The sequence below is a fragment of the Pezoporus flaviventris genome, unplaced genomic scaffold, assembly GCF_033815535.1.
Source record: "Pezoporus flaviventris isolate CSIRO_AGI_PZ_B2104156 unplaced genomic scaffold, CSIRO_AGI_Pfla_v1 ptg000141l, whole genome shotgun sequence".
Taxonomy (NCBI): domain Eukaryota; kingdom Metazoa; phylum Chordata; class Aves; order Psittaciformes; family Psittacidae; genus Pezoporus; species Pezoporus flaviventris.
The window spans coordinates 130,702-157,423 of record NW_026892689.1 but is presented as its reverse complement, the minus strand read 5'-3'; the positions used below and the strand labels follow the sequence as shown (position 1 = coordinate 157,423).

The following is a 26,722-nucleotide window of genomic DNA, read 5'->3' as shown; positions in this document are numbered from 1 at the left end:
ACAGCTCCGTGTCCCTCTTGTGTTGATTCCCTCAGAGCTGGATGCAGGACTGCAGGGGGAAGGGATGGGGAAGCCTTCTGCAGTACGGCGCTAAAGATGAACTTTGTGCCCCAGAGAGTGGTGGGCAGAGGTGCAGAGTAGCTGGTACTTCCTGTCTGCGGCACAAACATCTCCCTGTGCTCTGTGCATATGAATACCCACATCTAGACTCTAAGTGCTTAAAACCACAGAATCTCTCCTTTGTTGAGTCTTTTAGGTAATCCTTATTTCCAGGCTTATTTTAAAAGGCTTTCAAAGGTCTGATGACTCCTCTGAGCACATCTGTGTCTGCTGAGAGTGCCCACAATCAGAATAAGGAAGAGTCTGCCTCCACAGCATCTCAAGAGATGCTCCCCAAGGAGAGCGGAAGGCCCTGGAAGGTGCCAGAGGAGAGGACTGAAGGCAGACCTTTTGCAAGTGTTTTTCATGCAGTGCTGAAACTGTCATAGGCAGGTGATGGGGTGATTCTTTGCAGACATGATTAAGTGATACGGCAAATAAGACCTGCAGTTGGTTTTCTTAGACCAGATGAGTTAAAACATTTGTAGACAGCATTCTCTTTAAGCTGAGGAACTGATATGCAGCCTCAGGCTACCAAAGCCAGCTAGTTAAGGTGCTTCCAAGTATTAACTGCTCTTCTAACTTTTGCGTTTGTAAATAGGAACTGAAACTGGTGAAGGAAAAAGGGAAAAATACCTACAATTACATAATTTTGTACTAGCTGAATCCATGTTCTGCACAACACTGCAGGCTGATTTCTCTCAAAAGACTTTCTATTTTAAAATGTTCTGCATGCATTTGGTAGCTCTGCTTTTAGATGGTTGGCATTCGTGCCATCAATTTGCTGTGGTGATAAAAATGTCAGGAAAATTACATCATTAATGTAAAAATTTTAGGTGTGATGGCCAGGCAGTAAAATCTCAGGTTTCAGCTGCAGTTCTGGAGATTTGATCCCAAGTCAAAACATAGGTTGAGATCAATCGCTGAAGGTTGTCTCCTGTCTTTAGGCACTGCAAGATGATTTAATGAAATGTGCTCTATGGGAAGTTCAGCCAGATGATTGCAGCAGCCCTCGGGGTTTTAAAACTTAAGGTTAAGTTACAGTAAGCAAGCCACGGGAAGAACTTTGGGCACCCAAGCTGCTGCTGGAGCACAGCTTTCAGTTTAATGTCAGAGATTGCTGGTAGCTCTCCCAGTATGATCCGTTTTCCCAGAAATTTCTTGCTGATTCTAGTTTCTCCTGCTGTTACATGATCTGCTCAATGATACTTGGTTGCACTCACTATTTTCAACAACTCTAAACCCAGTTCTGCAAGGCATCCCAGTTTTTCTGGGTTTTATTCAGTATGGGAAGAGACAGCTCATGTTTCAATACAAAATAAAATAAATAAAATTCAGGAGACAGATCTGAGCACAGAAGCTGGCTGAGGAAGCAGCTTGGTGAACTCCTTAGACCGTTGTCATTTCTTAGAAACCTCCTGCTCAACAAATGTTATCAAGGAATTGTTAACAAAGGCACCAGGATTGTTTATTTTATGACAGAAGCAATTAGGCAACACAGACAAATCATTGTTGTGGGTACACTGCAAAACATTTATTACTGGTTTTAGCAAGGAGCATGCCTGGAGTTAAACTCATCAAATACTTGCTCATCTGCTTCTTGAGAAACAACATAGAAATCCAGATGAATGACCCCAAAATCTCCACTCTCCTTACTCCAGGCTGACCAGAAGCCCCCAGGAGCATTGTGGTATGGGAGTGGGATGGAGGAGCTCAGATCTTTGGTCTTCTGCTGGTCCAACACATCTGTCAGCAGTACAGCTCTGTGAGATAAAAAGACACAAGTAACATCCAGATGCAGCACCAAAATTTCAGCTGCATTGTGCTACACATACAGTCCTGCATTTCATGTTACTTTGCTGTATTTTTTATTTTAGGAGGAATTGTATGCATCTTTGTTATGTGTTGGTTATTTATAGGAGTGTCTATTGAACAGCTATTCTGTGCCTATTTGATAGTCTCATTTCCTTTCATGCAAGAGCCTTCATAATGATTTATTTGACTAGCAATAGAAATGAGGTAATTTCTCTGTAATACATAAAATAAAAATAGGCTCATAATTCATGGATTTTTTATATATATAAAAATATTAAATATATCAAATTAAAAATAAACTTTTTTTTTTCTTCCCTTGGCTTGCTCATAAATACAATTTTAAAAGAAGGGCCTTACATTCAGTATCTTGGACATACCTCACAATTTGTATTTACATTCATCTAGGTACCAAGATGGGTCACATAACTGATCATTTTATTCAGCTGGTTGCTTTGAGAACAACATCAATAAATTCAACTCATCATCTTACAGTATTCACAGTGGTACAAAGGTTCAAAATTATTACTACTTCTATTTCCTAGCCAGTGATCAGACATCATACTGTCACAGCAACTTCTATCAGGAGTGCAGCTTTCATTGCACCAAGTACGAGGCTGTGATGGAGAAGCGATAGGTAGCAAGTAGTTTCTGTAGAGTAATCACTACCTTTTTACAGTTACTTTTGCAATGATTCCCAAGCTACAGTCCTTCCCAGGGTAACCTTTGTTATCACACCATGGTTATGAAATGTGATGCTCCATATAGAAGAGTGTTTGTGTCAGTGAGCCAATTTCTGTGGCATCTGTTCTTCAACACGGAGGAAGACAGTTAGTAAGAGCTGAGTGGTTCACAGTGAAGTATTTATTACAAGTCTTTGCAGTCTGGTAATGTGTTTAGCCTCCCCCCGAGCTCCATGTGGTGGTTCTCACAGCAACTGCCGTCCTGTGCCACCGGGGTTCCTTCGCTCCCTGGAACTGGTTATGGTCCCTGTGCTGCCTGCACTGCTGTTTCCGAATGTCCTGGCCCAGCCTGCCTCAGGCTCTGCTCTGCTCATTGCTTGAAAAAGCTGGAGGTATTTTTCTGGAATAAGATCTCCAAAACTTTTGTGAGCTATGCCTCTGGCCAAGGATTGGCTTCCCATGCTGTGGGGAGAGCTGTGGAACATGCAAAGCTCCTGACTTCTCGTCAGGGACTGACTCTTCCTCAGGGTATGTAGCGATACAGCAAGGGGTAATGGATTCAAACTTAAACAGGGAAAGTTCAGGTTAGATAAAAGGAGAAAGTGCTTTACTGTGAGGGTGGTGAGGCACTGGAATAGGTTACCCAGGGAAGTTGTGAATGCTCCATCCCTGGCAGTGTTCAAGGCCAGGTTGGACAGAGCCTTGGGAAACATGGCCTACTGTGAGGCCTCACTGCCCATGGCAGAGGGCTGGGACCTAGATGATCTTAAGGTCCTTTCCAACCTAAACCCTTCTATGATTCTATGATTTTCTTCTCATGCAGCTCCCCAAGAGAATTTGGAAGGCTTTATCCTGATCTGTGTATACGTACCTCTCATGAAACCATTCTATGTGGCCAGATTTACTGTGTGTTTCAGACACTCCTTAAAACTGGTCATGGAATTTTTTAACACAGTTTCTGCACAGCTGATATGGTCCCTGGCTCTCAGGGAGGGTGGAAGAATTCTGCAGCTGAGTTATAATAAAGAAGAAAGAGGTGACTGTGACACTGCAGGAAGGACAGAGTGACCTACACCAAAAATACGAACTGCTCTACCCCCAGCAGGCAGGAATTTTGAGGACATGGAGTCACTGGCAAACTGCCTGTGAGTGGCTAAAGAAATTCTTCCTTGGATATGGATTTCCAAATGCCAAACAGAAATAAATTATTTATGCAATGTATGAATTAACTCAGTCATGCAACAGCTTGGGTTGGGCAGGAGCTATTTTTCAGCTCTGACGAACATCCCTACTTTCTCAGGCCTGTCCTTCCATCAGTGAGCATTGTGCAGTGCAGGACTCATTTCTGGCATTAGCACTGTGCAGGGGTGGTGGAGGTAACTGGTCAGGGAGGGAGAGACATGCTGGTGAGAAAGTCCCTATGCTGGGAGTGGCAGCAGTATCCTCGAACAATGCGCAAAAAAAAATATCCCGTGTCTAGGTCTGAGATATGTTTTCTCTTATGCCCCTGTCAGCAGATCAACCAGGAAAAGTCCAGCCTCTCCATAAGTCATTTCCTTGCCGGCTCTCTGCATCAAAAGGAGCGTGACCAGCAGGTCAAAGGAGGTGATCCTGCCCCTCTACTCTGCTCTTGTGAGACCTCACCTGGAGTATTGTGTGCAGTTCTGGTGTCCTCAGCATAAAAAGGACATGGAACTGTTGGAACAAGTCCAGAGGAGGGCCACAAGGATGATCAGGGGACTGGAGCACCTCCCGTATGAAGACAGGCTGAGGAAGTTGGGTCTGTTCAGCCTGGAGAAGAGAAGGCTGCGTGGGGACCTCATAGCAGCCTTCCAGTGTCTGAAGGGGGCCTATAGGGATGCTGGAGAAGGACTCTTCATTAGGGACTGTAGTGATAGGACAAGGGGTAACGGGTTAAAACTTAAACAGGGGAAGCTTAGATTGGATATAAGAAGGAAATTCTTTCCTGTTAGGGTGGTGAGGCACTGGAATGGGTTGGCCAGGGAGGTTGTGAATGCTCCATCCCTGGCAGTGTTCAAGGCCAGATTGGACGAGGCCTTGGGTGATATGATTTAGCGTAAGGTGTCCCTGCCCACGGCAGGGGGGTTGGAACTAGATGATCTTAAGGTTCTTTCCAATCCTAACTATTCTATGATTCTATGATTCTGTGATATGAAGATGTATTTGAATCTACAAAGAACAGTCAAGAAAAGTCTGTTAGGAAATGCTCATAGTCTGTCAGAACAATTAAGTTATTTGCTAGGAGCCAAAGGCCCCTCTTTTTTCTGACTAAAGCACTCTCAGTAGTACCAAAAATAAACAAAAAAAAATCCAGGAAATACAGCATTTGCCCCTTTTGAATCTATTTTTTTTTTCCTATCTGCAGTCTCCCTTCATTGCTGCTCATCTGCTTTTCGACAAAAGTGAAGTTGCTCTTCTTTTAATGACTTTTTAATTCCTTTGGAATTTCAAACAGATTGGATGGAAACTTTAGTGCTCAAAGTTTTGAATTTCCAGCAAGTTTAGAGTGGTCAGAGGCCAGAGGTCCTGTACAGCTGCAGAGAAGTGTCACTGCTGATCTTCAATGTGAAGTGATTGATGGTCATTTAATTTTATTTCATCTTATTTGTTTGGTCTTGTGGCACACAGAAATGCAAAAGCTCCACAGCTTGGAGCTACCCCAGGCATGCTGGCTCTGGACTGGTGGAGTGGATTTGCAGGCTGTGTTACTGGGGAGGAAGGAAGGGAAGGTCCCAGCCAGTGTGGGGCAACTGAAGGCATTCCAGCTGGAGGAATGGGAAGGTCATGGGAAACAGAGAAACTCTTCCCACCTCCCATCCTGCTCATCTCTGCTACCCTCAGCCTTCAGACCCAGACTGTAGGTCTGATACAACTAATCCTGCTTCCCCACTTGATTTTCTTCTTTCAATTGTATGCTTTCTCTTGCACATCCCATGAGCACCTAAGCTCAGGATTTGGGATGTCTTCTGATACAGCTACTTCCTCCTGGCCCTTTAAACCTCAGTCTTGTGGGAGCAGCATATTCAGGGAGCTCTTATTCAATCAGCTTCTCTAATTTTCTAGCAGTTTCTCTCTTTTCTGGATACTTTAAGGCCATTAATGTGTATCCTTTAGCACTTCAGCTGGAGAATAGAGCATCTCATCTATGTTGACCACAGGAGATGTCTCTGCCTGTAGAAAGCATCCTGACATGGAAGAAGCAACTGGCGTAAAGTACTTTATAATGTGTGAAGTCCTTGGAATCTGAAAAACTTCTTGGATTCTCCACTCAATGATTAATTATGACTGATAGTAGTAATTGATGTACTTAGAGCAGTTAGCCTCTGCACATACCCAGCATTTTGAAGGAGGTCATCAATAAATGAAAGTGGTTTGGACTTCCCAAATTCATGTTAGCTCTACTAAAGCCAAACAAAACAAAACCTAAAATTTTCATTAAATTTGAAGGCCAGCAAGATAGCAGAGGTTAATTCTGTAAATGGTGGATCAAAATCTTTGAGAAATCTTCCAGTGTGGACTGACAATCATCAAGTCAGTTTTATCACATGGATTATATGCATGAGCCTTCAAACTGACACAAGATGACAGCAGGTAGAGGGTGACGAGTCCCAGTGTTGTAACGAAGAGGAAGATATGTATGGGAGCTGACACAAGGTAGCCATCTCCTGTGGTCCCAAAAGTTCGCATTTAGAGGTGCACCCCAAGCTGATGACAGCTTGCTCAGAGTCTGGCTGGCTTCTGGGAGCTTCCAGGCCAGTGACAGACATCCTGGAGGCTCCAGCCCTTCACAAGGGGCTTGAGACAGTCATCGTAACAACAGAAATTTTCATTGGCTTGGTGAGTAGCTTCTGGTTTCCAGGGTTTTTTGTTTTGTTGTTTGGTTTTTTTTTAATTCATTGCCTCTTTAGCTCTCCTCCATGTGCTATGTGGATACAAGAATGGGACTGGGTGGCTAGGGGTGGAGAAAAGGAGCAGAAGAAAGAGCAGGAGAGAGGGATGGGAGAACAACACCCATTCTGCTGGTCACAGGAATCACTGGACCTGCTTGGCTACCAGTGAAGGGTCTGAGGAGAATTCCCTGAGACAACACAGGAGGAAACTGACTGCAAGGCAGATGAAAATGCAGAGTCAAAGGGGAATAACACTTCAGACATCAGATATTTAAGTTCTTTGCAACTCTTTAGCAGGGCTCAGGCTCAAATCAAGCCATCACTTTTGCACTGCTGCGCACCAGTGGAGCCATGGTGCATGTGGCTGGCTACATGTAGAGAAAATGCAATGTGGGAAGGCTCATCTCTGACTTACTTAAGAGTGCCTTGAGTTAAGGTGTTTTGTTCCACGTGTACTATGGTCTGCAGTCATGGTTATGGACAAGCCAGGCAAGACTGTGTAACTTGAGCCTATGCCTTGAGACTGACTATAGAGCATAAACTTTACAAAAGCGAACTCCAGTGGACTTACATACTCATACAACCATTTCCTCTGATTTTTTTTTCTTTTTTGTTTTTTTTTTTGTTGTTGTTTCATTTTGTTTAATTTTTCTTTTAAGTTGGTTTACAAGAAACAAGATGCTTTTGAAAACTGAAGGGGCAAAAAAATCCTGAAGGAGAAAAGGAAAAGATTGTGGACACACTTCATTTTTAGCCAGCGACTTGTGGTGTCACAAGCAGAAGAGAGCTCACACAGCCTCAGCTGGTCATTTTGATACTTAAAGTTTTTACCAAAAAAAAAATTGAGGTTTTGTGTTCAAATCCTATCAGTACTTCATGGCTGCCAAATTACGTTTATTTTAAAGCCTTAATTGCTCAGACAAATGTAATGTGGCTCCTGCTACACACAGACATAAGCCAGCTGCAGAACATCATTGCAGCCCATGCAGCTGTAAATTTGTTGCAGTGTCCTTAGGCACACTTCAGTCATTAAACTGTCATCTTTATGTTTTGTGTATTGATTGAGTAGGGTAGCTGAATTCTCTTCGCTTTTCTTGTTTAAAAATTATTTTTACAATCAGGACTTTTATTTTTAGCAGTCTAAAAGCAGAAATCAAGAGAAAATGTGTATGACTTCTTTCCCAAATGACTGAATATTTTTCTTCATCATTAAGCTACAGGGTTTAGCTAAACTGCCTGATGGAAGAGTATACCGTATAGGATTGAGAGCATAAAAATATGCCGTTCAGACTAAACTAAAACATAAAACAAGCTTCATTTTCTGGATAATATACAAAACCAAAGTTCTGCAGTAACTGAATCTCAGTCTTTTTACAAAAAAGTAAACAGTTACTCTAGCTTCCCTCAAACTCCAGATTGTGCCTATCTAAATTGAGCTTTATTCTGTACCTGCCAGTTTCAGATCCTTGCAACATCCTATCTCCCTTCTGTATTTATATGCAGTTTCAGTGAGCATATTTGAGCTCCTGGATCAGTCCCCTGGGTTTCAGCAGGCAGATTAAGAGGGGGTAGCTGTAAGAAAACAGGATTTCAGACTTCTTTTAAGAGAGCAGGTATAAATAATACAAATCAAAACCAAACACAAGTGTAACTGTATTTAGTATGAGCTCTCCTTCTGCCTGCTCTCAGCTGTGGTGTGCTCCTGGAGATGGTCTGCATGAGCACCACCGTATCCACTGGGGTGTTTTGGAAGGTGGTCACTGGTTGTGTTTGTATTTCTTTTTTTTTTAAATTACAATGAGAAGAGCTTAAAATGAGGATTGCAGTGATGGCATTCTATGGAAATACCTCAAAGCCTTTGAAAACAAGCTCTGGTCCTTAAGCTGTATGGGTTTGCCCAACAGCTGCAAAAATGCCATTTCATGTCCAAAGCCATTAATGGGGGCAATGCCCAAATGTTAGCCCTGCGTGCAGAGGTTGTTATGGCTTGTGGCATCCAGGGATGAATAAGCAATGTACAGAAGCATCAAAGCCCCTGGTACAAGAGGCAATCTGGACAGACAGGTCTGTCCACTGCTCTTACTGTGGACAGGAGATAGCCAACAGTCCCACCCCTTGGTTTTGCTTGCCATGAGTGGTGTGACACTGGGGTTTTTGATGTTCAAAGGAGAGACGCTTCCCCTCCTCCTTGTCCCAGAGACAGGGCTCACCTGCTGGAGCAGCAGTTATCCAGCCAGGAACGGACCACGGTTTTCCTCCTCCATCAGGCTTTCCAAACCAAAGATGACATCATTGCTTACCTCCAGTGAAGCAAAGGTTATCAGCATGGGGAGACTGCTGCCTGGCATCTGCTGGAAAACCACATCCAGACCATTACAAGCATTGTTAAAAAGCTCAGCCAGGACATTGAGGTAACACATACTGAGGAACATTACCCTGTTTTAGTGGTGCAGCTCTGGTTTGTGGTCCATTCAGCACTAATATTGGCTTCAGGAGCAGAAGAGTGCTCAACATGACTGCTGTGTTTTAGTTAAATTCTGAGTTTTCTTGTATAGGGTGACTTGCAGTTACCTGTGAAAACAGAGGCGACGGGGAAATAAAGTAAAAACGTGTAACATCAATAATCAAGTTTGAGCTTACTTCTTAGTTTTTCCTGTTGAAGATATTCTACTACTTTATGTAAACTTCTTCATCAAACATAATCAAATATTGCTGAAACTTTTCACAAAGTTCAGTGCAGACTGGAATGAATGTTCAGGTTAACATTATATTTAAACTGACTGATGGATCTGTGCTGGAAGTGCATGGGATGCCCTTTTTCTGGTTGAAGACCTCTGATTATTTGATGTTGCTTATTAAATTTGTATGTGAAATTTACCAATACTTTTTCATGGCAAAGATGTAAAATACCAAAATATCATGAAATAGACTTCTCCAGAGATTTGTTTTGTCCTTTATAGTGTTAAATGTCTTAAAAATATCACTTAAAATCACAATACATTCTGGTTTTCATATGCTTGGAGAAATATTTGACCTTCTGTACATCTAGCTTCAGAAGTATGCAATCATGGCTCACCTAAAGTTAATCTGAATTTAAACAAGGGTCTATGTACATTTCATACTGATTTTATTTTCAGTATTTTGATACTATGGCAATAGGCAACGCTATAAAACTGCTTACTTGTTTTAGACCATCCAGTTCCTCTAACTCTATCCAGATCAAGCATGTACAAGACTGTTTTGCTAGAAAAATACCTAATATGATATCTAAACATAATCTTTTCCCTTAGCTGTAAATTACTTTTCTCTGGGCCCTAATATCAGGTGTGTGCTTGCTTTGTAGATTTCAGTTGTGAAGATTCAGTCAAAGTAGATCACTGACAGTACAGAAAACAGCACAGTGAGACATGTCAATCAAAGCCTCTATAGAATTAGTGGGGGTTTGAAGAATTGCGCCTGGCATACAGGAAACGAGAGTGGCTCAGCAATGTCGATTTCTCAAGCACTTAAAAAAGAAACGATCCACCAGGAAATGTGACTCACTTGTACTTCAGACCTTCCCCAGAGCAGAAATATCCCTGAAAAAAACCTGTCTTGGGGAAGATGCTGGCGTGTCATTGCCACCCAGAATGAAGCTGAGCCCAAGTTAAACACAGCCCTCTGCTAGAGCCAGAAAATTATCCTGGCTGCTGCTGCACCTGGGGTGTCAACGCAATTAGTGCCAGGTGGGAAATGACCTGACCCTTGGCAAAGACAACCTTCATGATCCCAGGAAAGAGTTGCAAATTGCAAGAGAAAACCATCAGTACTAAAACCCCAGAGGCAGAGGGAGGTGTTCTTGGCATCACCTCAGATAACAACCCTACAGGATGGGCAGAGAATGGGTTGAGAGGGGTCCTGAGGAAAAGGTCTTGAGGGTGTTGGTCAATGAGAAGCTCCCCATGATCCAGCTTCAGTGTGCACTTGAGCCCAGAAACCCCCATGTGCTGGGCTGCATTCACCAACAACATAAGAGGGACATGGAGCTGTTGGAGCAAGTCTGGAGGAGGCCATGGAGGTGCTGTGAGGGCTGGAGCAGCTCTGCTCTGGAGACAGGCTGAGAGAGCTGGGCTGGTGCAGCCTGGAGAAGAGAAAGCTCCTTAAGGGGAGACCTTAGAGCAGCTCCAGTGCCTAAAGGGGCTACAAGAAAGCAGGAGAGGGGCTTTGAACAAGGGCCTGCAGGGCCAGGACATGGGGGAATGGCTTCAACCTGACAGAGGGGAAACAGAGATGAGGTCTTAGACAGAAGTTCTTCCCTGTGAGGGTGGTGAGGCCCTGGCAGTGCCTGGGAGTGTTCACAGGAGCCTGGGAAACTTGCTGGAGAAGGAGAATATTGATCTCCCACGATAAACAGTGGGCTGTTTTCTGTCCTCATGAGTGAGTGTCTCGTGCTGATTTTGCCAGTGAGGAAGCGGTGGTCCTATTTTGTGCCTCTGTCTTCATGGACTTGCAGCATCAGACTTGAACCACCAAATACACTGAGAAAAACACTGGGGTACTGTAGTACATTCAGCTTTTTGAGAACATTATTTTCTGATGCAGAACACAAATAGTAATGCCTGGAATACTCAGTATTTCAGTTATCCATACTCTGTATGTGAGGGGAAGGAGGGGAGGCCAGGATTATTCAGGAATAACTGAATAAATGACAGATTTGAGTTACATTTTACTCCAGAGTTACTTCAGCTCTGTCCACTCACCCCTGCCTAATTTTGATCATTCCGTAGTTAATCTCCCCTTCTTGTCTCCAGCAAAGAGACTTCCAACAGGAAAGTGATGCTGCATGGGACTCGGTGTTATGGGTATGTCCCTGTGCCACCACACCCGCCCTGCTTGCAGCCAGCCAGGAAACATTAACCCTGGCTCTGTTTGCAGAGGCATGTTCAGATACATAAGCTCGGGGATCGTCACAACCCTGCTGACACCCAGCAGGACTGTCCTGTGTCCTCTGGCAGCTCCAGCAGTGGGATGAGCTGGGCAAACGCAACTGCAACAGCTATCCTGAAATTTAAACATATACAGTTGAAGTTTCCCCTGATATTTTTCCTTTTCTGTTTTTTTCTTTTTTTTAATTCACTTAGTGGAGAGCATTTTAAATAAAAAGTCAGTAAAAGCCACTCCTTTTTTGTGTAAATAGGATATTTGCAAGAAAAAGTGTAAAAGCTGTGCTTTGACCACATGAAGTGCTCTGTAGTGCTGAATTACAGTGAAATATCACCCCAAGGGCTTTCCTTTCTACCTGAAAAATAAAATCAGGAGATCATTCTCCTGATCACATACCTGCAAAAGGTTACAGGGCATAAGGGCTTCCTAATGTTAATGCTTGTGACACATTCAGATATCATCAGGATGAGCCACTTCAGAAGAGTCTGATCTTTAGATCAGACTTTTAATATTGTGCAATATATGAGGTATCAGGCCCCATACTGAACAATAAGGGTAAAAGAAGACATTAAAGAGCTGTGTATACTGACCTGCATCCTTATTCAGAGTTGGGTGAGTATATCCATAATATGCTTTAACAGTAGGACCTGCTGTTATAAATGGTGTTTTGAACCTTATTTTTAAATGAAAGAAGAACCAAAAACCCCAAACAAAAGCAACAAACCAACAAAGCCAAAAGCAGAAAGCCAAAAGTGCATTAATGGAATTGAATTTACAGGTTTTGAAGTGGCAAATCAGAACAAGGGATGGTGCTGCAGCAGAAACTAATTTTGCAGTTCAAACTCTGGACCATAAATACAACCAGTGTCTTGGAGACCTGCGTGGAAGAGTGGCAAGGTAAGGAATTCATCATGGCCCTGATTTTCATCTCCACTAGTCAAGTTGTGCAGAGCAGATTCAGAGTGGGCATAAATGTACTTCACACTCATTTTGTATCTCCATTTTAGTGCCAGATCTGTGCTTTCATGCTCTCTGTGTTAGAAACATTACAAAACCAGGGAAAAATAACTATATTTTCTTGTCTCATTCTTCATCACATGCTTAACATTTTGGGGATTTTTTTCTTCTTCAGTCTGGCTAGACTTCAGCTGAAGTGGTTATTACCTCCTACTTAAAAACTCTCCCATTGTTTCAATAAAACCTCCTATCTTGGAAAGCAGGCCTTGTTGAGCAAATCTGATTTCTCCTTTTTGTTGGCATTTTAAGTTTTTACTGGTGCAAGTAGTGGCATGTATGTATCATAGGTGGACTTCCATGCGGCATTCTGTAACACATAATATTATGATCAAAAGAAAGACATAACTGAAATTCTGCTATATAATATCAAGAGAATACATGAATTAAGAACTGTCTGAACTAACAGATGGGGAAAAGTAACCATTAAGGAAGAAACCTCCCTGAACTGGCATATTTCTAATAATTTCTTTCTTCCAGAAGCCAGTCATATGCTTGTTATATAAAACACTGCTACTGGCATTTGTGGATAAGACAAAACTGGTCAAGGAGGACAAGATGGAAACAGAGACTAACCAGGAATGTTGGTAATGTGGCCTGACTGAGGAAAAAATGTACTTTATAAACCCAACAAGAGACTGTTTCACAACTGAGTGCCCCCTGAAAAGTTTGGGGAACTTAACATGAGCTCTTACAGTAGTGTGGCATCAGAAAGGCCAGGAATATGGTCTTGGATGAGAGAATCAGAGAACCAGTAAAAAGGGAGGCTGTTTTAGCTCTATGTGTGGCACACATATTGATACCAGAAAACTGCTCTGATCTAGAGTCCCCTTATTGAAATTAAGAATTTGATACTGTATAAAAAGAGCCAGGAATGTGGTGGTGGGATGGGGAAAATTTCTGGCTGAGGGAAGTATACATCTATGTATAGTTTATAGAAAAAAAAAATTAAATCCAGAGATGTCTTCATTTCCATGTGTAACTACCAAAAAAGAAAGAAAGAAAAAAAAAATCACAGGATACTGAAAGACTCCAGACTACTGCAGAGAGACCCAAGAGTATAAAACAAGAAGACGAAGCCAACACATTCAAAGTTGGCAGGAAAAAGGTGGTATTTTTTAACCTTGTGGCTGATTAGCATCGGAACAAAGTAGCAGGTGATTCTGCAAGAGTCTTTTGCTTCTGTTTTCAAATTCAGGTCAGCAGACACTCTAGACAATATGCTTTTAAAAGCCATAACATTCCATCTCATTCCTCTTTCCCCAGTCTTCTCCTAGGAGTGAATACTTCCCTTTGTCAGCTGGGGTTTGCTCCCATTATCTATGCTTGAGCATTTGCCTACAGTAGAGGAAAGCAAAAGCATTTGGGGAAAACAGGAAAACAGGATAATTCTGGGGAAAAAAATTACCAGTCCGCTTCTACTTGCAAAACTAAAAACGAAATAAATAGAAGAAACAAGAGGTTGAAGACTCCTGGAGGTCATGGCAACACTTTTATGAGGTCCCTCTTCCCCTTCTTTCCATGCCTATTTTTGCAGTGTGTTGGTTGGCCTTTCCCACAGGAAGAAGCGAGGAGCGCAAAATACATATTGCATGTAAAAACTGTAATGAGGACATCAAAGTAATCATCTTATGATGCTGGAAACTGAGTTGTTAGACCCCATTTAGTTTTAACGTTAGGGAAAGGAAAATGACAGGTTTTCTAGCTTCACCAGAAACTACGGATATTAAAGAGTGATGTTTTAGCAGCAGGTCTAGCTATATTGTAATGCAGTTTTACGCGAATGGTTCCCATTAAGCTAAAGTGTGGTATAGTTTTATGGGAGTCATGAATCATCAGCACTGTCTTGTTTTAATTGCTGCTGAAGTTGTCCTCTGGAAATGCCAAGCCTCCATGGTATACCTGCCCCCAGCATCACAGCAGAGGAGTGACCCAGAACTGACAGTGATGATTAATATTTTGGTTTTTCATGTTTCTTTGCTCTTGAGGTTCAGGATTTAAAATTGCTATGTATATTAAGTAGAGTTCAGAGTGGCCAGAGACAAATGCACATGTTCATATAACTTATATCTGTTGCATTAATAGAAAACTTCTAAATGCAAACTTGCAGTGACAGCTTTCTTCTTGATTTGTAGGCTAACCTTAATCCAAAACTATCTGGGATGAAATGAAGCCACTGCTCTTTCTCAAAGCGGATGATTCATCCTCCTGTATTCTTCCATGTGTAAAGGATTAAAGTGGATTAGCTCTTGAAATTCAAATTGTGCCTATTTTCTTACTCTATGTTTCCCTGAAAAATAGATTTAGATCTCTTGCCAGCCACTGATGTAGTTGTCCGTTAATGCTGGGACTTACATTTCTACACCATGTAAAACATGTAAGTGCCAAGTAGCAGTGATCTTTGAAAAAAAAGCCACCATGCTTCAGCATCTCAGCTATAGTGGTATTCCCATTGGATTAACTATATATTTTATTTGTATTCTAGCTCTTAATAAGACTTCATTTGGGCACGGGAATATGTATTATAAAAATTAGGTAATCAACTGTAAATAAAGCCATTCTTCTGATAAATATGAATTCACTCTCTTCAGCCTCACCGACAATAGAAAAAACGAATGCACAAATAAATGAACAGTGCACTGTATGCAGATGCTTACTTCGTACTTCTGTACTTATTTTTTTCATTAGCATTTTTGTTGTTCAGAGAAAAAGTCCAACACAGATTTAGACAATAAAAAGCCCTGATGTGTACCTGTGAAGTTACTAAATCCTTCATAAATGCTAATTGGCAAGTGCAGCAGTTCAGTATGTACTGTTCCTTCTATGACTTTGGAGTATAAAGCTCTTTGAACATATAGCATTATTCCCATATTTTATTAAATGGTTTGATATAACCATCAGAGGCTTGTATTTCTTTATACTTTTTAATTTAAAAGCAAATCTAGGAGCATGCTTTCTATATCGCTCCCAGTTCATCTGCACTGCTTCTTGCACGCTCTCGTGGCTTGTTTTGTATGACTGGAAAACCATGATCTCACTGCAAGCTGTGAATATCTCCTAAGTGAAAATTAAATTAGAGCAAGATTTAAGCAACTCCCAAGTATCCTTGTTCTCTTCCACACTCAATCTTCTGAACAGCAATAATGCATTTAACTGCTTTGCCATAACAACGATATAAATTATATGTAGGGAAAATGAGATCTGAGCAGGCCCGGAGACTTAAGGCACATCAACGGTTCTGAGAGTCTTTGTGAAACTTGCTATGTCTGCGAAATCCCCAGGCAGGGCTCTGGTCCCTCAGGTCAGAATTATGACCCCTCTGGTCATAATGCAGAAGTGGTTGCATTTATCCCATGCTGCAAATCTAATTCTTGGGCTCTTTGGGTCCTGTCTTCAAATCCTTTATTTTTAAGGATTCTCAGCAGAGAATATTCATGTTTCTTTCTCTTGTAACTGAAGTTACATATTCTTACTGCTACAGATCCATTAATCTTCTTCTTTCTCACTGTGCACTTCTTGCAAAGCCTTGCCAGTGCCGTCTTGGGGTGGGATTTTCCTGTTGATGTGGGAGTCATGGACAATGCAGACACGATCAATGTGATCAAGCGATTGCCATTTATTGAGCATCAGACATGATCTTTTATACACAAATCCACACATTGATTATACACTGATTGGTTAACATGCCTTGCCAACAAGCTTCTGATTGGGCTTTACACAAAGTTGCTTAATACAAGTTACAACAGCTACTTATGTTTAGCACTAACCTCAACATTCTTACACGGCAGTTTTACATCCTGTTTTTTGTTCTTGCAAATTCATTTCCCCCACTGCTATCCCTGGCTAACCTCCCCTCTGGCCTAGTATTTTTCCACTTACAGAGAAGCTCTACTTATGCTAACTGAGAAGCCCGACTCATGCTAACTAAATCCATACAACATTTTCCTAAGGGAGTGGTGAGCCCCAGTTACCTGGCCAGTCACTAACCTTGCATTCAGCCTCAGTAGCCTTGTTTTGTTTGTACCTGTGTTCCACAACACTCCTACCTCAGAGGCACCTTTCATCCCCAGGACTGTGGGATGCAGCCTCTCCTCGCCAGTTCTTGTATTGATTCCTATATCTGTAGCCAGAAAAGCTGTGATGACAGCCTGCTCCCCCTCCAGATCCACATTCACCTTGGCAGCTATTTTGTACTTGCTTTTCCAAATCTATGGTTTCTTTTGATCACAGTTCTGGCCTTTCTACAAAGCCTTTATTATTTGCAGTAACTTCTTTTTATTTCCTTGATCTGCATGCTCTGTAGGTGTATCACAATATCTAAGCATCGTCAGGAGATGACAAAAAGCTCTCTACTTAAACTGTCAAAATTTCTCTTTAGATCCTTTATCTGTTAACAGCACCAGCTTTATTCAGTTGTGGTGCTTTGGATGATAATTTCTCTGGCATTTTAAAAATTAGCTGTTTTCCTCACTCAACTTCTATTCAGTTATTTATGTTAAATTGTGCACTACTTTGTGGCCTAAAGGTATTATTTTCCACACTCGTGTACTGCTGACACTGGAACAGTCAGTTACTTCTGTGATAACAGCATGAAGGAGGGTAGCAGGAGGGGAATTCTGTTCTGCCCACAGCAGGAGGGTTGGAAACAGATGATCTTAAGATCCTTTTCAACCCTAACCATTTTTTGATTCTATGTGAATTATATGAATAGTGTCATATATATATTTACAAACACTGAAGAAACTCCTATTGCTTGTATTTTAAAAGTATGTATTTTTTAATATATGTGTATATATATGTATATACGATGCATACACAATGTGTGTGTGTGTATATACACATGAAAGACAGGCTGAAACAGTTGTTCACTCTACCAGGAATGTTAGCTGGTTGAATATTATTCAATCCCTAGGCTGTTCAGTTAGTGCTGCCACTCTCAAATTGTTCATTTGTCCATTTAAAATGTGACTAGGTAACTTGGTGAGTGCAACTGTTTAAACAGCCAATAACAGTAGTTCAGATAGGAAATGGCTGCTACAGAGGGAAATTGCCTGTGGCTGGCTCTTGCTTCCTTGCCATCACTTCCAGCAGTGTTTTAATGCACAGTAATGTCTGGAAGCAGATTGGGGATCAGAGTGGTTGCAATGGGTACTCTATTTTGCCACTTGCCAGAGTGCCCTGGGGGGCTGAATTTGGTCCAGCAACAGTGCATAGAGACTAGCGTTTGCCTCCAGCCACCCTCCAACATCCCCTGGCAAAGGCTCTTGTCTCTGGTTTGACTGCAGATGCAAGGCAAGCATCGCGAAGCTGTCGGGAGACATCAGTTTTATCAGGCATGAGGCCCAAAAGACTGATAAAGAGATCTATGGCCTTCATTCTACCCTCAAAAATTGTGTTGCTGGTTTTGAAAAGAAGGTGAGTAGAGAAGCCACAGTTAAACACCTGGCAGGTGGTGACTATGCACGTACAGATATAGTTTCTTTTTGTAATTACTGACCAATATTAAAGACTGATATGGGATCTAAACAATATTTCAGGATTTTTTTACTTAAAAAAAAAGTTTTCCATGATACTGTGGAATCATAGAATGTTTGAATATTTTGGGTTGGGAGGGACCTTAAAGTTCATCCAGTTCCAACCCACTGCCACGGGCAGGGACACCTTCCACTAGACCAGGTTGCTCCAAGCCCCATCCAACCTGGCCTTGGACACTGCCAGGGATGGGGCAGCCACAGCTTCTCTGGGCAACCTGTGGCAGGGCCTCACCACCCTCACAGGGAAGAACGTCTGCCTAAGATCTCATCTCAATCTCCCCTCTGTCAGGTTAAAGCCATTCCCCCTTGTCCTGGCCCTACAGGCCCTTGTCCAAAGCTCAGCTCCAGCTTTCTTGTAGCCCCTTCAGGCACTTGAACTGCTCTAAGGTCTCCTGGAACCTTCTCTTCTCCAAACTGAACCAGCCCAGCTCTCTCACCCTGTCTTCAGAACAGAGCTGCTCCAGCCCTTGCAACATCTCTGTGGCCTCCTCTGGACTCACTCCAACAGCTCCATGTCCCTCTTGTGTTGTTGCCCCAGAGCTGGATGCAGGACTGCAGGAGGGTTCTCCCCAGAGATATGCCAGGATTGAGCAGATATGGTACATTCAATTTCTCATGCGCTTTGGTATTGAATATAATTTCATTACCATATTTTGTCTGCATCTTCTGCTGCACAAGGCACAGTGCCAGTCATTGTGTACGTTGCCTAACCATGGTCCTCCTCTCCAAGGAAAAATTACTCATGACAGAATTCAAACAAAGATATCTTACCTGGAATTCTGTCAAAAGACACTGTTTGGACAGCTGTCTCCTTGAGCACCTTTAAAAAATGTTCTTTTTCACCTGGAACCATGGAAAGGACCTCGTGTGTGTGTCAGAATAGCATTAAGCAGTACCCAAAATCATGTGGGAGAGAATCAGATACCTGGGATATCCCACAGCCTAGAGAGCACAGGGCTGCACAGAACTGGGGATGCATGCCCCAGCCTGGACATGGAGATGTCCTCCCCTGAAGGAGGGAGATGCTCTGAACACAGTCCACCAGGTACCATCTTATTATTGAAGCTTGTGTTATTGTGGATGGGCCTCTCCTCTTTTCACTCTTCTTGGGGTCCTACTAGGTGTTGGACAGACACATCTTTGCAACACACACACAATTCCAAGGATTTACTCTGTGTTTTTTCCACCACTGGGAAGGTTTGAGTGATGCCTCTGTCCAAATTAAAAGAACATTGCTTTCCTGTGCATGTAATTGCAAAACCTGCATCCACAGACTTTGACTTCAGCAGGTCATACAGCCTTGGTGACTCTGAGCTCAAGTCTTCAGTTTGTAGTGAATTAAATGGTGAGAAAAATTTGGGGCTTATGTAGTTGTGTCTTGATGTTACCTGTTTTTTCCATGCTTGCAATCGTAACACATGTTTAAATGTTAGTGCTCATAGTCTGGCTCATAAGGGCTTTCTGTTGAATTCTCATTAGGTAATGCAGCTATTAGGGAAGATAGAGACTTCCAGCTCTGATCAAAGCTCAAATTTAAAGACAGTCCAGGGAGATCAACATCACAAACTGCAACTTCTGGATTTCAAGTAGGTGATAGAGGGTTTCTCATTATGATAATTCACCCTGAATGTGTTAGTGTGATGAACAGGTTGCCAAGAAACAGTAAAACAAACACTTTAATTAATACCCACTCAAAACCTAGAAACACTAAAAGAAGATTGATGAAGATCAATGCCATAAAATAGCGAAAATACATAATGAATGTATATTGTCTTGCAAGCTAATTTTTGAAATGAGGCACTAAATGACATCCTGGAAGAAGAAAGGTATGAAAACAGCTTTCTACACTTAGAAGAAAGGTAGCAAATACAAAGACACTGATTACCATTATAACTGGGTCTAATTTGTGACTTGCCTAACGTGCAGAATGTTTTCTTTATGCACTTGCACTCTAAGACAACTGTCCAGGGCAGGGGTGCTGCTAATGAAGAAAGGTGGGTGCAAGGCTAAAGCAGTTATACAGGCTCATGTGCCCATAGATTTGTGATTTCTTATTTACCTAGCTTATTTTTCCTATTCCAGAAGTATTTTTAGGGTGCCATTGTAATCTTGATGAGTTTTAGAGAGGATGGAACTCCAGGGAAGTATGCAATGAACAGAAGTATCTGGCATCCATGTTCAGAACAATGCAAAACAGCCCAGCACTGAATAGCAGAGACAGCACAAATAATTTCAAATCTAATTATAATTATCCTGCATTAATGATATTTCAAAAGCAAGAGTTCCACTCCTTAAAATGGTGAGGTATTTGAATAAAGATTTATTTAAATAAAGATTTTATCTGAATTGTATTAAATAGGCTAGAAATTTAAGCACAAGAAAGTTCTCATCAAGCAGAAAGAAAAAGGGATTGAGGCGAACAGGAAAATGACTGGTAAAGTGGGCAATGAATCAAAACTGGGAAAAGGGAAGGATAAACAGGGAGACAGAGAGCAGTGAATGATGGAGATCAAGATGCTGTGAAAGGGACAAGATATGAAAACAAAATAAGCAAGAAGGAAAACCGGAACAATGACAGAAAAGATAGAGATTGTAGAACTGAAGTAAATGCTGAGGTCCTCAAAAGCTAATGAGACCTTACTGAAATTCTCATCAGAAACATGAAGCTTAAAAAGAGGAGCCTTTCGAAACAATAGGATGTGGTGGCATTGTGTATTTAACATAAAATCCAAAATACTTATTTACTAAATGTTGAGATTTTATTCCAGTTAATATAAAATTTAATTAAAATAGCATGTCCTTTGAGAAGTGTCTTTCTCCTTTTGTATTGCTCCTCTGAAAGTCTACCAGATTTATATATTCTTTTTATAGAGCTTAAATAAAATCTAACTTCCGGAACAGACTGGAGCTTCTGCATAAAACTAAACATGTTTAAATCATCTTTAAAGCCAAGAGTTACCTCTTCTGCTGACATGCAGCTGTCTGAGACCTGGTCACCTTTGACTGCAGTTTGGCAGTTTTATTATAAACGTTCAGTAACTGGTATTGTTACTGAAAACCAGATTAATTGTAAACTTACTTCAGGATCTCATGGGAATCGTGCCTTGCTCAGAAATTTGGCCCTTCAGAGGGAAGTGGATGCTTATCTCCTGGGGTCAGTTAGACTGGAATAGCTGCATTCAGCTGCATGAAGTTAATTCAATTGCCTACAGATCCTGGTTCAGTTGGAAGCTTTTTTTATCCTATGAGCTTCATTTTCAGACCACAACTGATTTTGCTGCTCTCCCCAATGCCCAGCAACGCAGCAGACAGTCAATAGAACAGCATAGCTTCATCCACTTCAGAGTTAATTTAAACGGGAATTAATATTTTTTCAGCCCTCAGATATCTTCCTAAAGTAGACAATACCACAGAAATCACATTTTGGCATCTAGGTACAGCCTTCATAGTAAGGATCAAGAAGAAAATTGAGCTTGGGGCTTGTTAGGAAGTTACTGACGAGATATGGAGTAATTTAAACAATTGAATCAAGACTCCTCCATAATGCTGAGTAAGCCTTAATATTTTTACTAAAGAAATAACCACCATTTTAGGTCGGCAAGTGTTCTAAGTGACTTCAGGGATCAGATACAGATTCATCGGAAGTGGACAGAAGCACAGTTGACACGGTCTGAAGAAGATCAAGCCCAGCAGAGGCATCAGCTGCATGAGTTGGCGAAGGAGAGACTGGTAAGAGTTTCCAAGAGGGCGGCACAGGGTGGTTGCAGCCCTGCCAGGAGTGGGAGTGAGGAACACCGCTCCTATCACCTTGATCCCAGCAGGTACCAAACCATGCACACAAAATACAAGATCTAACACAAAACTGAGTTCCTCAGGACATAGCCAGCAAAATGGTGAGTTATGAAAATCATGTAATCATGGGTTAATTTGGTTTGGAAGGGATATCTGGAAGTCATAAGGTTCAACTCCTCAGTCAAACAGAGCCAGCATCAAAGTCAGGGCTTGAGTCTCACCCCGGAGATTTTTTTTTCCAAGGATGGAGATCCCATAGTGCTATGGGCATCACAGATATAAAGTCTTCCCTGACTGTGGCTGCCCCATCGTTGGCAGTGTTCAAGGCCAGGTTAGACAGGGTTTGGAGCAACCTGGTCTAGTAGAAGGTGTCCCTGATAGTCTTTAAGGTCCCTTCCAACCCAAACCATTCTGTGATTCTATGATAATGGCACCACTTCACATCTGTGCAACCCTGCTGTACCCAACAACGGCTTTTTCTAGCTCCAAGGTGAGCATGGGTGCCACCACTGAATGTCACCCAGCTCCATTCATTGACAAGCTCATATCATCTCTTCAAGTTCTGCCTGCTTTTAAATATAGACAAACCCTCACAATCTTCTGGTCAGTACTTTAAAACGCAGCTCGCTTTGGTTCCACAGCAGCAGTTTGCACTTGGCACAGGACCAATGCCTTGTAATTAATTCCTTCAGTTTTTAAAGCTTTTACTTCTTTGCTGTGTGCAGCTTCAGAGTTCAAAAGTGACCTAAGCATAATCACCATGTCTTAGCACCAGGATGAAGGCTGCTGATCAAAGACCAGATTCATAAGTCACTTGGAACTACAATGCTCCTGAACTTTAATCTCCATTTATTCTACCTGATGGTGATCTATTGTACTCAAAGCAACCAGGATTTAGTGCAGCCATGAAGATAATAAAAACATTTCTGACTTGCCAGCCACTGTCTCAAAATTTCAAAGTTTGAATTCTCTTCCTCCACTAATCGTTTTTGTGATTAGTTTTCAAAAACACACCAATATATGTGGTTATTCTTTCCTAATGGATACTAGTGTGCCAAAAAAATACAGTGTTAATGGGAGTTAAAAATTTCAAAACCACTCTTAAATAGGTTGAATAAGGAATGCATTTGTTCTTCTATGGGCACATACATGTACACAGGCGCATGCATGGTGGTCCTCTGGGTGTCCTCTCAGCGGAGGCACAGCTCAGTCCCCTGGTAGCCAAAGGAAACCTCAGCACAAACGCTGGACAACACACAATCCTCATGTAGCTGGTGGACCTGATTGGGTATGTGATGGTGATGGAGCTGTTCTGGGAGTGCACAGCAGCATCTTGGTCATTCCTGGAGCTGACTCACTCCATCAGCCACCAACACAGCAATGTCTGTAAACTCAGAGTGTGTTCCACCGCCATACTGAATTGTGTTTAGGTTCAGACAACTGTGCCAGGTTTGCAGACACCTTCCTTTGGAGGCAGAGCCATTGCATTTTACAGGGCTTAGCCTCCTTATTCATGCCAGCAGCTGAGCTGGGTTTACACCACAGTGTTACACCCCTTAGCTCAGAAAGCTTGAGCTGGAGATGGGTGCATGAAAGCAATCTGAATCATGTTGCAAAACGTGACAACAAATCACTGGATTTAAATGAGTAAAAGAATAAAGTAATAATTAGAAAACATCTTTGTCCTGGCACAGCTCAAATTTCTCAGTTTATTTGGTTTGTTGGGGAAGAGAGGACTGACACATTCTACAGAATACCAGGCCTCGCCCACATTTACTCAGCGCTGTTATGCATGGGATTAGGAAGCAAGACTGAATGAATGCTTTGTTGGCAGGAGGCAGGTTAATGTGGGTGCAGGTAAAGTGTCTTACTATAAACCTGTTATGTATTTAAAGGAAAGAGCAGAAAAAAAGAGTAGAAGAAAAGCTCCTATTTCTGTCACTAAAGTTAGAACAAATGGATAAACCACAGAAGTATGAAAAGCAGTTGAACCAGATGATAAGTGATGAAAAAAACCTGCATGAAAGACTCACCAGACTTGAAAGACAGATCTGGAAGGAGACTGAGGAAATCCAAAATGAATACAGATCAGGTGAGGATGGGCTTACACGCAACTTATTCTTAAAATAAATTTCCACAGTAACTTGCTGCACCAGAAGGTACTTTCTAGTAAAGACAGAAAGACATTAAAATTAGTATTTGTCTCTCCCAAACCCCAAACATAGAGGTGTGTGAGTTAGCTCACTTGTCTTTGCAAACAGCCAGCATGACATCTGCACACAGGTTGCTTTTCTTCCTAAGAGTCTCAAGGTAAGACCATTTAAAAGGCTGTTTCGGAACCTGTTTTCTGGATTTTTTACAGCAACTATTTCTTCTGTTAGCAAGGTCCCTAACCTCTGTTGGAAGACTCAAGTCATTCCCTTTTGCACAGATCCTGCTGCTGAGCCTGTGTGATGGCTTTGTATCACGTCCATCCTATACTCCCCATTCTCAAGCAACAGTAGCTTTAAAAAAGAGGATTCTGGATGAGTTACAGCTGCCTGACAGAGACCATAACTTGTGCAAGCAGATATGGAAGTGGTCGGATAGCATTGCTGAAAACACAGCAGCTGCCTCCTATGGGAACAGTCAAATAAATCTATCTTAACAGAGCATGAACTACTTTATCAGTCAGATGATCAACTTTCAACAGCAATGAGAAAGGCTTTCACCTGGCACTAAGCACATGGATTTCTCAAGGAGGACTTTTGCTCATTATAATCCATCCTCTGTCACTCAAACCTAACCTCTTGTAATACCCCCCCTTTGCAAACCTGACGTCAAATGCTGTTTACTGCTATTTATAATCATGCTTGGCATTATCCAAAGTATTGGAAGATACCATTCCAACAGCAAGGAACTTGCAACCCAAGCTGCTAATGCATGTCTCTGGTATTCAATAAAATGATGAAACAGAGTGGATTTAATGCGCTCTGTGTTAAACAAGGGTACGAAACCTTTGCAAAGGAAAGAATCTTCAAATATGGTGAAAGCAACCACTATTAAATTAATTGTTCCTACTCTTCTGCCAGGATTTCAATCTATTCATGAGTCTCTGGAGCTGCTCAGAAAAATACACAACACAAAACTGAAACTAGAAAAAAGGAAAATCCATAAAGACATGAAAAAGGTACAACAGAAGTGACCTGGAAGACTGAACACCATGAGCAAGTCTATAATAACAGCTCTGATATATAGCTTCTCAACAGTCATTTTCTTGCCAATTTTACAACAGAATACTTTGCTGTGGAAGAGAGGTTAAGTTTTAAGGATTAACTTCAAATTTTACAAACATTTCATACAAAAAATATTCATATTATCTAAAGGACTTTAAGCAAACGAGTCCTCAGCATGGTTACCAGTCCTGCCTTAAGCTGCACCAGTTTTAGATTGCTGTAAATATTTAAATCAGGCCTAGTAAATTCGTCTAGCCCCACACAGCATTATCAAAACTGATGTCAGACTATTTACTGATGCATGATTTGGACCTACTATAGTAATTTACTGAACCATTAAAAGTAGCCAATAAATTGTGTATAGGTGACAAAATGCATGTTAATTACTAGCATATGCATTATTAAAAAGGTTTATTTCTTGTCTACTCTGTTTGAATATAAGCTAGTGGTTTGTACTAGAATACTCAGAAATGTAACTGACACTGTGGGTTTTGTTTAGCTTCAAACAACAAGAAAAAACACCTGGAAATAAGGAGGAAAACTCTGGGAGTAGTGAAAAAGTAACATACCACTCTAATTTCCCAACAGAGGCTAACATGAGTTCTTTAGCAGGGAGGCCAAAAAAGGTGGTCATAGTGCAATTGCACTAGAAATCTGAATTTCTACTGTACATTTGTTTCCAGAAAGCCCAATACTGTCCACTGCCCAAAGAAAATCCAAGCGAACTCAGATAATCCTCCTGCAATAATCAGTACCTCAAGTCTCCTGTGCTTCTTGCTCTACAGCAAAGCAGATTTCTCCAGCTGTGGATTGCAGGTGGCTTGTGAGGAGCCAGACCTGCAGAGCACAACAGCTGAAACTGAACTGACGCAGTCAGTAGGGAATACCACTTCAGCAATTAATCATGCTGCTCCTGCAGGCAGAAACTTTGATATGTTTCAGCTTTTTCCAGCAAATAAGAAGTGTAAGAACTTGCCTGTGTTTTGTAGATGACAAAAGTGCAACCACCAGGTTTCACAGGTGACCTTCCTGCATTCTGCTGGTGGCCAGGTTCTTTGGAGCTGAACTCCATGGGTCTTTTGCCTTAACCCCCGACTCATGACTGTTGCTAGCCAGGCCTGTGTTTGCCACACTTCCCACCAGCTACAAGAAACCAGCAACACTGAAATCCCAACAACAACGAGCAGTTTCTGAGCTATGCCAAGTCTGTATTTCAGATTCCCTGCATGTTCTCTCCATTACAGTGCGCTCTGCCTCCACTGTAGACTGAAAGTCCATTGTGCCACCATGGCAAGACAACGGGGCTTGAATGCAGCCTCCCAGACTGCCATTCTCTAGCTCCTTTTAGGCACTTTCACCATTTTTTGCCCATTTACTTGGCTGCCAGTGAAGCAGCAGTTAGTGGTGTGGTGTGGTTTGCCTCCCCACCAACTATCTCGGTGCTCCTGTTCTCTGTATACTGAGGAGCAGCAAAAAAGTGAAATACAAGGTTATTTACGAATGTGCTTCTGAAAGCAAGCCAGGACAACCTTCAGAGTATTGCTGCACATTTTCTATCTATCTATCTGGCAGTCTGGCACAACCAGATGTTGCTTTAGGTGAGAATGTTGCTTTGTATGATTATAGCAGAAAGGTTGGAGTGTCTAATTATGAATTCAGATACACACAAATATATATATTTGGAATGTTGCTATTGTTTGAGTGACTTCACAGCATGAAGGCATTATCTCAGTATTTAT

The 26,722-nt window shown here is 41.8% G+C and overlaps 1 protein-coding gene across 1 annotated transcript; it reads left to right on the top strand.

The window, feature by feature from the left end:
• The first annotated feature begins 1,050 nt into the window (after positions 1 to 1,050).
• On the top strand, positions 1,051 to 25,150 carry FAM81B (family with sequence similarity 81 member B). The gene is given in 8 exon segments (XM_061479067.1): positions 1,051 to 2,118; positions 8,673 to 8,916; positions 12,207 to 12,325; positions 17,728 to 17,857; positions 19,456 to 19,562; positions 21,570 to 21,711; positions 23,671 to 23,860; positions 24,840 to 25,150. Coding segments are annotated over 8 exon segments (1,050 nt in total). The 5' UTR covers positions 1,051 to 2,113; the 3' UTR covers positions 24,953 to 25,150.
• The last annotated feature ends 1,572 nt before the right edge of the window (positions 25,151 to 26,722 follow it).